Source organism: Dromaius novaehollandiae, unplaced genomic scaffold (genome assembly GCF_036370855.1).
Source record: "Dromaius novaehollandiae isolate bDroNov1 unplaced genomic scaffold, bDroNov1.hap1 HAP1_SCAFFOLD_188, whole genome shotgun sequence".
NCBI classification, from domain to species: Eukaryota; Metazoa; Chordata; class Aves; order Casuariiformes; family Dromaiidae; genus Dromaius; species Dromaius novaehollandiae.
Window position 1 is genome coordinate 1 of NW_026991473.1, and position 11,923 is coordinate 11,923.

At 71.6% G+C, this 11,923-nt stretch overlaps 2 protein-coding genes across 2 annotated transcripts; both read left to right on the forward strand.

Annotated features, from left to right (window-relative positions):
- Positions 1-323: 323 nt before the first annotated feature.
- LOC135326757 (DNA polymerase delta catalytic subunit-like) lies at positions 324-6,085 on the forward strand. The gene is given in 8 exon segments (XM_064504526.1): positions 324-436; positions 1,070-1,172; positions 2,401-2,494; positions 2,497-2,532; positions 3,542-3,655; positions 4,148-4,200; positions 4,753-4,850; positions 5,878-6,085. Coding segments are annotated over 8 exon segments (693 nt in total). The 5' UTR covers positions 324-338; the 3' UTR covers positions 5,975-6,085.
- Positions 6,086-6,507: 422 nt separating this feature from the next.
- LOC112982139 (collagen alpha-1(III) chain-like) lies at positions 6,508-11,637 on the forward strand. The gene is made up of 6 exons (XM_064504525.1): positions 6,508-6,787; positions 7,030-7,057; positions 7,222-7,297; positions 8,200-8,300; positions 8,440-8,509; positions 9,055-11,637. The coding sequence occupies exons 2-6, from the start codon at positions 7,035-7,037 to the stop codon at positions 11,416-11,418; spliced, it is 2,634 nt and encodes an 877-aa protein (XP_064360595.1). The 5' UTR covers positions 6,508-6,787; positions 7,030-7,034; the 3' UTR covers positions 11,419-11,637.
- The last annotated feature ends 286 nt before the right edge of the window (positions 11,638-11,923 follow it).

Here is an 11,923-nt window from a genome sequence, read left to right on the forward strand (position 1 = left end):
CAAAAATGGGCACCCAAAAATGGGCACCCTAAAACGGGGACCTGAAATGGGCACCCAAAAATAGGGACCCAAAATGGGGACCCCAAAAATGGGCACCCAAAAACAGGGACCCAAAAACGGGGACCCGAAAACGGGGACCCAAAAATGGGCACCCAAAAATGGGGACCCTAAAATGGGGACCTGAAATGGGCACCCAAAAATGGGGACCCGAAACGGGGACCCCAAAACGGGGACACCCCAATGGGCACCCAAAAATGGGGACCCTAAAATGGGGACCTGAAATGGGCACCCAAAAATGGGGAACCCAAAAACAGGGACCCAAAAATGGGCACCCAAAAATGGGGACCCAAAAATGGGGACCCAAAAATGGGGACCCCAAAACGGGGACCCCGACAGCCTCCGCCGGCCACCAGGCCCACGTGGAGCTGGCCGAGAGGTGACACTTCCAAACGGGGACCCCCCCAACGGGGACCCCCCAATGGGGACCCTAAAACGGGGACCCAAAAATGGGGACCCGAAAATGGGCACCCAAAAACAGGGACCCAAAAACGGGGACCCAAAAATGGGGGCCCAAAAATGGGGAACCCAAAAATAGGGACCCAAAAACGGGGACCCGAAACGGGGACCCAAAAACAGGCACCCAAAAATGGGGACCCCAAAAATGGGCACCCAAAAATGGGGACCCAAAAATGGGGACCCGAAAATGGGGACCCCAAATCGGGCACCCAAAAATGGGCACCCAAAAACAGGGACCCAAAAACAGGGACCCAAAATTGGGCACCCGAAAATAGGGAGCCCAAAATGGGGACCCGAAACGGGGACCCCAAAACGGGGACCCCAAAAATGGACACCCAAAAATGGGGACCCCGAAAATGGGCACCCAAAAATGGGGACCCCAAATCGGGCACCCAAAAATGGGGACCCCCCAAAACAGGGACCCCCAAGACGGGGACCTGAAACGGGCACCCCGAAATGAGCACCCAAAAATGGGCACCCAAAGATGGGGACCCCAAAACAGGACCCCAAAATGGTGCCCATGAAGGGGCCCCCCCATAACACCCCCCCCCAGGATGCGGCGCCGGGACCCCGGCAGTGCCCCCAGCCTGGGCGACCGCGTCCCCTACGTCATCGTCACCGGCGCCAAGGGGGTGGCCGCCTACATGAAGTCCGAGGTGACCCGGGGGGGGACACGGGGGGGTGGGGGGGCCTTTGGGGGACACTGGGGGGACACGGGGACACCAGGGACACAGGGGGGGACACTGGGGGGACAAGGGGGGATTGGGGGGGCTTTTGGGGGCACTGGGGGGACATGGGGGGGAGTTGGGGACACCAAGGGGACATGGGGACACCAGGGACATGGGGGGGACATGGGGGATGTGGGGGGGCCTTTGGGGGACACTGGGGGGACACGGGGACACCAGGGACACAGGGGGGGACACTGGGGGACAAGGGGGGATTGGGGGGGCTTTTGGGGGCACTGGGGGGACATGGGGGGGAGTTGGGGACACCAAGGGGACATGGGGACACCAGGGACATGGGGGGGACATGGGGGATGTGGGGGGGCCTTTGGGGGACACTGGGGGGACACGGGGACACCAGGGACACAGGGGGGGACACTGGGGGGACAAGGGGGGATTGGGGGGCTTTTGGGGGCACTGGGGGGACATGGGGGGGAGTTGGGGACACCAAGGGGACATGGGGACACCAGGGACATGGGGGGGACATGGGGGATGTGGGGGGCCTTTGGGGGACACTGGGGGGACACGGGACACCAGGGACACAGGGGGGGACACTGGGGGGACAAGGGGGGATTGGGGGGGCTTTTGGGGGCACTGGGGGGACATGGGGGGGTGTTGGGGACACCAAGGGACATGGGGACACCAGGGACATGGGGGGGATGGTGGGGGGGCTTTGGGGGACACCAAAGGGACGTGGGGACACCAGGGCCACGGGGGGGGACACTGAGGGGACGTGGGGGGCTTTTGGGGACACCGCGGGGAGGGGGCAGTGGCAGGGCGGCTCCGTGATGCCAGCGTCCCCCTGTGTCCCCCCCGTGTCCCCCGTGTCACCCCCCGGTGTCCCCCCCGTGCCCCCCATGTCCCCCCTTTTCCCCCTCCGTGTCCCCCCCATGTCCCCCCCCATGTCCCCCTGGGTGTCCCCTGCATGTCCCCCCTTGTCCCCACTGTGTCCCCCCCATGTCCCCCCCCGTGCCCCCATGTACCCCCTGTGTCCCCCCCGTGTCCCCCCCGTGTCCCCTCCGCCCCCCCATGTCCCCCCATGCCCCCTTGTTCTCCCGTGTCCCCCCTCGTGTCCCCCCCTTTTTCCCCCCCTTTCCCCCCTTTCCCCCCTCAATGTCCCCCCGTGTCCCCCCCCCGGTGTCCCCCCCCCGTGCCCCCCCAGGACCCCATCTACGCCCTGGAGAACAACCTGCCCATCGACACCCAGTACTACCTGGAGCAGCAGCTCGCCAAGCCCCTGCTGCGCATCTTCGAGCCATCCTGGGCGAGGGCCGCGCCGAGAGCGTCCTGCTGCGTGAGCCCCCCCCCGGACCCCCCCGCGCCCCCCCGGGACCCCCCGCGCCCCCCCGGCGCTCGCAGCCCCCCCCAACCCCCCCGTACACCGCAGCCCCCCGGCAGCCCCCGTCCGGGGCGAGGGCCGCGCCGAGAGCGTCCTGCTGCGTGAGGAGCCCCCCCCCGGGACCCCCCCGCGCCCCCCCGTGCCCCCCCGCGCCCCCCCGGCGCTCGCAGCCCCCCCAACCCCCCCGTACACCGCAGCCCCCCGGCAGCCCCCGTCCGGGGCGAGGGCCGCGCCGAGAGCGTCCTGCTGCGTGAGGGGACCCCCCCGCGCCCCCCCCGGCACCCACAGCCCCCCCCGGACCCCCCAAACCCCCCCGGGACCCCCAGAACCACCCCGGGACCCCCTCAAATCCCCCCGGACCCCCCCAAGCCCCCCCGGACCCCCAGCCCCGTCCTGGGCAAGGCCGAGAGCATCCTGCTGTCTGACCCCCCCCCCGGCGCCTCCGACCCCCCCCAGGACCCCCTGGGACCCCCCAGAAACCTCTGGAGCCCCCCAAAACCCCCCAGGACCCCCCAGATCCCCCTGGGACCCCCCAAAGCCCCCCCAGGACCCCCCCCACCTCCCCCCAGCACCCCCAACGCCCCCAGGACCCCCCCAAAGCCCCTTGAGACCCCCCCAAATCCCCCTGGGACCCCCAAAACCCCCCGGGGACCCCCCAAAATCACCCCAGGACCCCCCCAAACCCTCCTGGGACCCCCCGAAACCCCCCCAGGACCCCCCCAAATCCTCCTGGGACCTCCAAAACCCCCCCCGGGACCCCCCCGAAATCCCCCCCCCCCGAGGACCCGCCAGCGGGTGCCCCGGGATGCCGGGGGGTGGGGGGGGGTTTGGGGCCCCCCCAGGGTTTTGTGGACCCCCCCCGGGGTTGGGGGGGTCCAGGGAGGTTTGGGGGGACTCCCAGGGGTTTGGGGGGGCCCGGGGGGGGGGTCTCGCCCCCCCCCTGACCCCCCCCCCGGGTCCGCAGGGGGGGAGCACACGCGCTGCAAGACGGTGCTGACGGCCAAGGTCGGGGGGCTCATGGCCTTCGCCACCAAGCGCAGCACCTGCGTCGGCTGCCGGGCCCTGCTGCCCCGCCACGGTGAGGGGGGGCCCCCCAAGTGGGGGGGGGCCACAACACCCCGGGGGGGCCCTAAAACATGGGGGGGGTCCCGAAACCCGGGGGGGCCCCCAAAAAACGGGGGGGACCCCATGAACATGGCCCCCCCTCCCGGCATGGCTGCCCAGTCCGGGCCCTGCTGCCCCGCCACGGTGAGGGGGGGCCCCCCAAGTGGGGGGGGGCCACAACACCCCGGGGGGGCCCCAAAACATGGGGGGGGTCCCAAAACCCGGGGGGGGCCCCAAAAAACAGGGGGGGGCCCAAAATACCCCTGGGGACCCCCCAACCCCCCAGGGAGCCCCTGACCCCCCGGGGACCCCCCCAACCCCCCCAGGGACCCCGAATCCCCCCCCCGGGGACCCCCAAACGCCCCGGGGCCCCCCCGACCCCCCCGGGGACCCCAGGCCGCAGCCGCCCCCCCCCCCGGGGCAGGACGAGGCCCCCCCCCCAATCGCCCCCCCTTCCCCCCCCCAGGAGCCGTCTGTGACTTCTGCCGGCAGCGCGAGTCGGAGCTCTACCAGAAGGAGGTGGGGGGGGGCCGGACGCCTGGGCCCCTTGGGGGGGGAGGGGGGACCCCCCGGACGCCTGGGCCCCCTGGGGATGGGGGAGCCCCGGACGCCTGGGCCCCTTGTGGGGGGGGGCAGGTTCCCCCCGGACGCCTGGGCCCCCTGGGGACGGGAGGGGCCGGACACCTGGGCCCCTTGGGGTGGGGGGGGCTGGTTCCCCCCCCGGACGCCTGGGCCCCTCAGCGGGGGGAGGGGAGACCCCCCTGGACGCCTGGGCCCCCGGGGGTAAAAACAGGTGCCTGGACGGGGTTGGGGCCTGGGGGGGCCCGGACGCCTGGGCCCCTGGGGCGGAGAGGGGAGGCCACCCTGGACGCCTGGGCCCCTCCCGGACACCTGGGCCCCTCCCGGACGCCTGGGCCCCCCCGGGACACCTGGGTCCCCTGGGAAGCGGCAGGAGGGAGAGCCCGGACGCCTGGGCCCCAGGGTCGGGGGGTGGGGAGGGGAGGCCACCTCGGACGCCTGGGCCCCCCGGCCCGGACGCCTGGGCCCCTCCCGGACGCCTGGGCCCCGCAGATCTCGCACCTGGCGGCGCTGGAGGAGCGCTTCGCGCGGCTCTGGACCCAGTGCCAGCGGTGCCAGGGCTCCCTGCACGAGGACGTGCTGTGCACCAGGTGGGACCGTCCACTCCCTGTCCCCCCCCCCCGGTGTCATTGTCCCCCCCCGGTGTCATTGTCCCCCCCCCGGTGTCATTGTCACCCCCCCGGGGCCCCGCGCGGTTCCCACGGTGCCGCAGCCGCCCGCCCCGCTTTAGGGCCCCCATAAATCCTCCCTTGTCACCGTCAACCGCGTCCCCGAGGCGGCTTCCGCCTCCCCGGTGTCCCCAAGGTCCCCTGGCTCTGTCCCCGATGTCCTTGATGTCCCCAACAGCCCCCCGCCACCGTCCCCGGTCCCCGATGTCCCCATGGTCCCCCTGACGCTGTCCCCAATGTCCCCGTGTCCCTGATGTCCCCAACATCCCCCGCCACTGTCTCCTGTCCCTGATGTCCCCCTGATGCCATCCCCTGTCCCCAATGTCCCCATTGTCCCCTGACGCTCTCCCCAATGTCCCCATGTCCCCAGTGTCCCCCTGATGCCATCCCTGATGTCCTCGATGTCCCTGTGTCCCCAGTGTCCCCCGATGCCATCCCCGATGTCCCCAACATCCCCCTGACACCATCCCTCATGTCCCCAATGTCCCCCAACACCATCCCCAATGTCCCCATGTCCCCACGACACCATCCCTGATGTCTCTGATGTCCCCAACGTCCCCCTGATGCCATCCCGTCCTTGATGACCCCATCGTCCCCCTGATGCCGTCCCCGATGTCCCCATGTCCCCAATGCCCCCAGTGTCCCCAATGTCCCCCTGATGCCGTCCCCAATGTCCCCAATGTCCCCATCGTCCCCCAATGCCATCCCCTGTCCCCGTGTCCCCAATGTCCCTGATGTCCCCAACGTCCCCCTGATGCCATCCCCTGTCCCTGATGTCCCCAATGTCCCCATCGTTCCCCGACGCCATCCCCTGTCCCCAGTGTCCCCAATGTCCCTGATGTCCCCAACGTCCCCCTGATGCCGTCCCCGATGTCCCCATGTCCCCAATGCCCCCAATGTCCCCAACGTTCCCCTGACGCCGTCCCCGATGTCCCCAATGTCCCCGCAGCCGCGACTGCCCCATTTTCTACATGCGCAAGAAGGTGCAGAAGGACCTGGACGACCAGGAGCGGCTGGTGGCCCGGTTCGGGCCCCCGAGCTGGTGACGCCGCCCGGACGCCGGGGCCCCCCGGACGCCGGGGCCCCCCGCGCTGCCCCCCCTCCCCCCCCCACCCGCCTTTCGCGGTTTTCTACGGTGAATAAAAAGATTATTTTTACACCCGGACGTGTGTGTGGTGATGGGGGGGGCGGCCCGGACGCCTGGGCCCTCGGCGTGGGGACCCGGACGCCTGGGCCCGCTGTCAAGCGGGGAGAGAAGGGACCCGGACGCCTGGGCCCTTGGCACGGGGACCCGGACGCCTGGGCCCCCAGCGAGGGGAGCCAGGGCTGCTCAGAGCCCGGACGCCTGGGCCCTGTGGGGAGGAGCCCGGACACCTGGGCCCGCTCTCGGCCGGCGCACGGGGGGATCCCGGACACCTGGGCCCTCGGCGGGCGGGAGGGAGGATCCCGGGCGCCCGGGTCGGCGGGGAGGGGCCCGGACGCCTGGGCCCGCCGGGGCCCCGCCTCGCGCGCGGGGGGAATTTCGCCCCGTCCCCTCCCCGCGGGGGCTATAAACGGGCGGCGTGCGAGGCCCTCGCACCGATCCCGCACCGCCTCGCACGGCTGTTGCGCGACTGTTGCGCGACTGTTGTGTGACTGTTGCACGACTGTTGCGTGACTGTTGCGCCAGTCTCGCACGGCTCCTGCCCGGCTGCGGCGTGACCTCGCACGGATCCCGCACAACCCTCGCACGACTGTTGCCTGACTGTCGCACAACCGTCGCACAACCGTCGCACGACTGTCGCACAACCGTCGCACGACTGTCGCACGACCGTCGCACGAGTCTCGCGCGGCGCCATGCTGGCCCTGGACGCCTCCCCGTGAGTGGGGTGCTGGGGGGGGGGACGGGGACACGGAGGGGGGGTGACATGGGGGGGACGTATGGGGGGGGGAACCTGGACTCGTCTGTGTCCCCCCCCCTCGTTTGCTCTCCTCGTTATGCAAATGGGGCGATTTGCATTGGCCCGCGGGGGGGGGGATGTGGGGGGGGACATGGGGACACGGGGGGGGACACGGGGGGGGGACACGGGGGGCTGCTGACCCCCCCACTTTGTCCCCACAGGTTCGATGGCTCCCAGTACGGCTATGGGGTAAGGAACCCCCCCAGGACGCCTGGGCCCCTGGGGACGCCTGGGCCCCCTTGGGGGGGTGTCATGTCCCGGATGCCTGGGCCCCCTGGGGGGGGGGGGGAATGGGGCCGCCCGGACGCCTGGGCCCGCGGCCGCCCCTGACCCCCCCCTCCCCCCCCCCCCAGGTGCCCTCCGGCTCCTTCTGCGACCTCGGCTCCTGCCCCCCCCCCCCGCCGGGCCCCGCCGCCGCCCCCCTCGCAGGTGGGCGCGCTGACGTCACGCCGCCGCGATGACGTCACGCCGCCGCGCCCCCTCCCTCTTTCCCCGGGGGGCGTGGCCTGTATGCAAATGAGCGCCGGGATTTGCATGCGGCGGCCCCGCCCCGCCCGGGCGCCGCGGTTCTTTCCCCGGGGGGGGGAGGGGGGGCCGGGACTGAGGGGCCTTTGTGCGCCGGGGGGGCGGGGCCGGCCCGGACGCCTGGGCCCCGGGGGGGGGGAGGGGGGGAACCACAGCCCCGGGACACCTGGGCCCCGCGGGGGGGGGAGGGAGGGGTGCCCGGACGCCTGGGCCCCTGTGGGGGGGGGTTGGGGGTGACATGGCCCCCCCCGGACGCCTGGGCCCCTGGGGGGGGGTTTGGGGATGACATGGGGGCTCCCGGACGCCTGGGCCCCTGTGGGGGGGGTGATGTGGCCCCCCCCGGACGCCTGGGCCCCTGTGGGGGGGGTGACATGGGCCCCCCCGGACGCCTGGGCCCTCCTGGGGGGGGTGACGTGGGGACCCCCGGACCCCTGGGCCCTTGGGGGGAGGTTGGGGGTGACATGGGGCCCCCCCGGACGCCTGGGCCCCTGTGGGGGGGTTGGGGGTGACATGGGCCCCCCTGGACGCCTGGGCTCCCTTGGGGGGGGTTGGGGGTGATGTGGGCCCCCCCGGACGCCTGGGCCCTCCTGGGGGGGGTGACGTGGGGACCCCCGGACCCCTGGGCCCTTGGGGGGAGGTTGGGGGTGACATGGGGCCCCCCCGGACGCCTGGGCCCCTGTGGGGGGGTTGGGGGTGACATGGGCCCCCCTGGACGCCTGGGCTCCCTTGGGGGGGGGTGGGGGTGATGTGGGCCCCCCCGGACGCCTGGGCCCCCCCGGACGCCTGGGCCCTCTCGCCCCCCCCAGGGCTCCGCCCCGCTTGGCCGCCGTTGCCCGACGCCTTCGACGCCTTGGAGCCGGGAGCCTGCGGGGGCCCCCCCGGCGGGGGGGGGGGGCCGCCCCCCCCGGTGAGCGCCCGGACGCCTGGGCCCCTGGGGGTGGGGGTGGGGGGCGCCCGGACGCCTGGGCCCCCCAGGGTGGGGGCTGGGGGGGGGCAGGGCCCGGACGCCTGGGCCCCGGCGTGACCCCGCTGCCCCCCCCCCCCAGCCCGGCCCCCCCCCGATGGCACCGGCCCCCGATGGCTCTGACTTGGACGCGGGGACGTCGCCCGGCCCCGGTGAGTCCCCCCGTGTCCCCCCCATGTCCCCCCCGTGTCCCCATGTCCCAGTGTCCCCATGGTGTCCCCATGTCCCCATGGTGGTGTCTCCAGGGTGTCCCCATGTCCCCATGGTATCCCCATGTCCCCACGATGTCCCCACGGTGTCCCCATGTCCCCATGGTGTCCCCATGTCCCCACGATGTCCCCACGATGTCCCCATGTCTCCACGGTGGTTCCCCCATGGTGTCCCCATGTTCTCATGGTGTCCCCATGGTGCCCCCACATCCCCACGATGTCCCCATCGTGTCCCCATGTCCCTATGATGTCCCCATGATGTCCCCATGTCCCCATGGTGTCTCCACGATGTCCCCACGGTGTCCCCATGTCCCCACCATGGTTCCCCCATGGTGTCCCCATGTCCCCACGATGTCCCCATGATGTCCCCACGTCCCCATGGTGTCTCCATCATGTCCCCATGGTGTCCCCACGTCCCCATGGTTGTTCCCCCATGGTGTCCCCATGTCCCCACGATGTCCCCACGTCCCCACGGTGTCCCCGCGCAGGTCCCCGCGGCCGGGAGCGCCTCTTCCAGTTCCTGCTGGGCGTGCTGGAGCGGGGCGAGCTGCTGCAGCCCCATGTCCCCACGGTGTCCCCATGTCCCCACGATGTCCCCACGTCCCCACGGTGTCCCCGCGCAGGTCCCCGCGGCCGGGAGCGCCTCTTCCAGTTCCTGCTGGGCGTGCTGGAGCGGGGCGAGCTGCTGCGGCCCCATGTCCCCACGGTGTCCCCATGTCCCCACGATGTCCCCATGTCCCCACGATGTCCCCACGTCCCCACGGTGTCCCCGCGCAGGTCCCCGCGGCCGGGAGCGCCTCTTCCAGTTCCTGCTGGGCGTGCTGGAGCGGGGCGAGCTGCCCCACTGCGTCTGGTGGGTGCAACGCGACGCCGGCGTCTTCCAGTTCAGCTCGCGGCACAAGGAGACGCTGGCCCGGGCCTGGGGCCACCGCAAGGGCCACCGGCGCCCCATGACCTACCCCAAGCTGGCGCGGGCGCTGCGCACCTACGCCCGCTCCGGCCAGGTGCGCAAGGTGCGCCGCAAGCTCACCTACCGCTTCGGCCCCGCGGTGCTGCCCCTTGCCGGGGGGTCTGGGGCCACCGGGGACCCCAGCGGAGGGGCCGTGGGTGGCCCTGGGGACACCGGGGACCCCACTGGAGGGCTCGGGGGTGGACCTGGTGGCCCCATCGACACCACGGCGGGTCCCACTGGCCCCATCAACCCCGTAGGAGGGGCCGTGGGTGGACCTGGTGGCCCCATCAGCGCCATAGGAGAGTCCGTGGGTGGACCTGGTAGCCCCATCAACCCCCTAGGAGGGCCCATGGGTGGACCTGGTGGCCCCATCAACCCTCTAGGAGTGGCCGTGGGTGGACATGGTGGCCCCATCAGCCCCGTAGGAGGGGCCTTGGGTGGACCTGGTGGCCTCATCAGCCCCGTAGGAAGGGCCGTGGGTGGACCTGGTGGCCCCATCAACCCCATAGGCGGGCCCACTGGCACCATCAGCCCCATAGAAGATCTCACAGGTGGGTCTGGTGGCCCCATCAGCCCCATAGCGGGTCCCACTGGCACCATCAGCCCCATAGGAGGTCCATTGGGTGGCCCTGGTGGCCCCATGAGCCCCATGGGGTGTCCCAGGGCTGGTGTGCCCCATGCAGGGTGGCCCTTGGGTGGCCCCGGTGGCTCTGTGAGCCCCATGGGGTGCCCCATAGGTGGCCCTGGTGGCCCCATAGGTGGCCCTGGTGGCCTCACTGGCCCCATGAGCCCCATGGGGTGCCCCATAAGTGGCCCTGTGAGCCCCATAGGGTGCCCCATAGGTAGTCCTGGTGGCCCCATTAGCCTTATGGGGTGCCCCATAGGTGGCCCTGGTGACCTCACTGGCCCCGTGAGCCCCATGGGGTGCCCCATAGGTAGCCCTGGTGGCCCTGGTGGTGCCATGGGGTGCCCCATAGGTAGCCCTGGTGGCCCCACTGGCCCCATGAGCCCCATGGGGTGCCCCATAGGTAGCCCTGGTGGCCTTGGTGGTCTTGGTGACCCCATGGGGTGCCCCATAGGTAGCCCTGGTGGCCCCACTGGCCCCATGAGCCCCATGCGGTGCCCCATAGGTAGCCCTGGTGGCCCTAGTGGCCCTGGTGACCCCATGGGGTGCCCCATATGTGGCCCTGGTGGCCCCGGTGGCCCTGTGAGCCTCATGGGGTGCCCCATAGGTAGCCCTGGTGGCCCCGGTGGCCCTGTGAGCCCCATGGGGTGCCCCATAGGTGGCTCTGGTGGCCCTGGTGGCCCCATGAGCCCCATGGAGTGCCCCACAGGTGGCCCTGGTGGCCCTGGTGACCCTATGGGGTGCCCCATACGTGGCCCTGGTGGCCCTGGTGGCCCCATAAGCCCCATGGAGTGCCCCATAGGTGGCCCTGTGAGCCCCATGAGCCCCATGGGGCACCCCATAGGTGGCCCTGGTGGCCCTAGTGGCCCTGGTGGCACCATGGGGTGCCCCATAGGTAGTCCTGGTGGCCCCATGAGCCCCATGGGGTGCCCCATAGGTAGCCCTGGTGGCCCTGGTGGTCTTGATGGCACCATGGGGTGCCCCCTAGGTAGCCCTGGTGGCCCTAGTGGCCCTGGTGGTGCCATGGGGTGCCCCCTAGGTAGCCCTGGTGGCCCTAGTGGCCCTGGTGGTGCCATGGGGTGCCCCCTAGGTAGCCCTGGTGGCCCTAGTGGCCCTGGTGGTGCCATGGAGTGCCCCATAGGTAGCCCTGGTGGCCCCGGTGGCCCCGTGAGCTCCATGGGGTGCCCCATAAGTGGCCGCGGTGGCCCTGGTGACCCCATGGGGTGCCCCATAAGTGGCCCCAGTGGCCCCATGAGCCCATGGGGTGCCCCATAGGTGGCTGTGGTGGCCCCGGTGGCCCTGGTGGCCCCATAGGTGGCCCCATAGGTGGCCCCACGGGCGTCCCCCTGCCCCCCTAGTGCCCCCCCCACTGCACTGCCACCCCCCGCCCGGGGGGGAGGGGCCCGGACGCCTGGGCCCCCTGTATTTATTGCCCCCCCCGGGTGGAGGCAGCTGAAAAATTCTGTAAATTCGCAATAAAACGGGCAAAAGAGACGAGAAAGGAGAAATGGGGGGGGGCCCCGGACGCCTGGGTCCCCTGAGGGGGGTCGGGTGTCGCTGGGGGGCCTGGGGGCAACTGGGACCAGTGGGGGTAACTGGGGGGGGTTCCAGGGGGGAATTGGGAACCAGTGGGGGTAACTGGGGGGGGTCTAGGGGGTAACTGGGGACCAGTGGGGGTAACTGGAGAGGGTCTAGGGAGCAACGGGGACTGGTGGGGGTAACTGGGGGGGGGGGTCTATGAGGTAACTGGGAACCAGTGGGGGTAACTGGGGGGGTCTAG

Bases quoted from the DNA above. Each gene is read 5' to 3' on its own strand.
- LOC112982139 (XM_064504525.1), top strand. From the start codon at position 7,035: ATGGCTCCCAGTACGGCTATGGG. The intron at 7,298-8,199 runs GTGGGCGCGCTG...CGCCCCCCCCAG, and splicing joins CGCCGCCGCCCCCCTCGCAG to GGCTCCGCCCCGCTTGGCCG. The intron at 8,301-8,439 runs GTGAGCGCCCGG...CCCCCCCCCCAG, and splicing joins GGGGGGGGCCGCCCCCCCCG to CCCGGCCCCCCCCCGATGGC.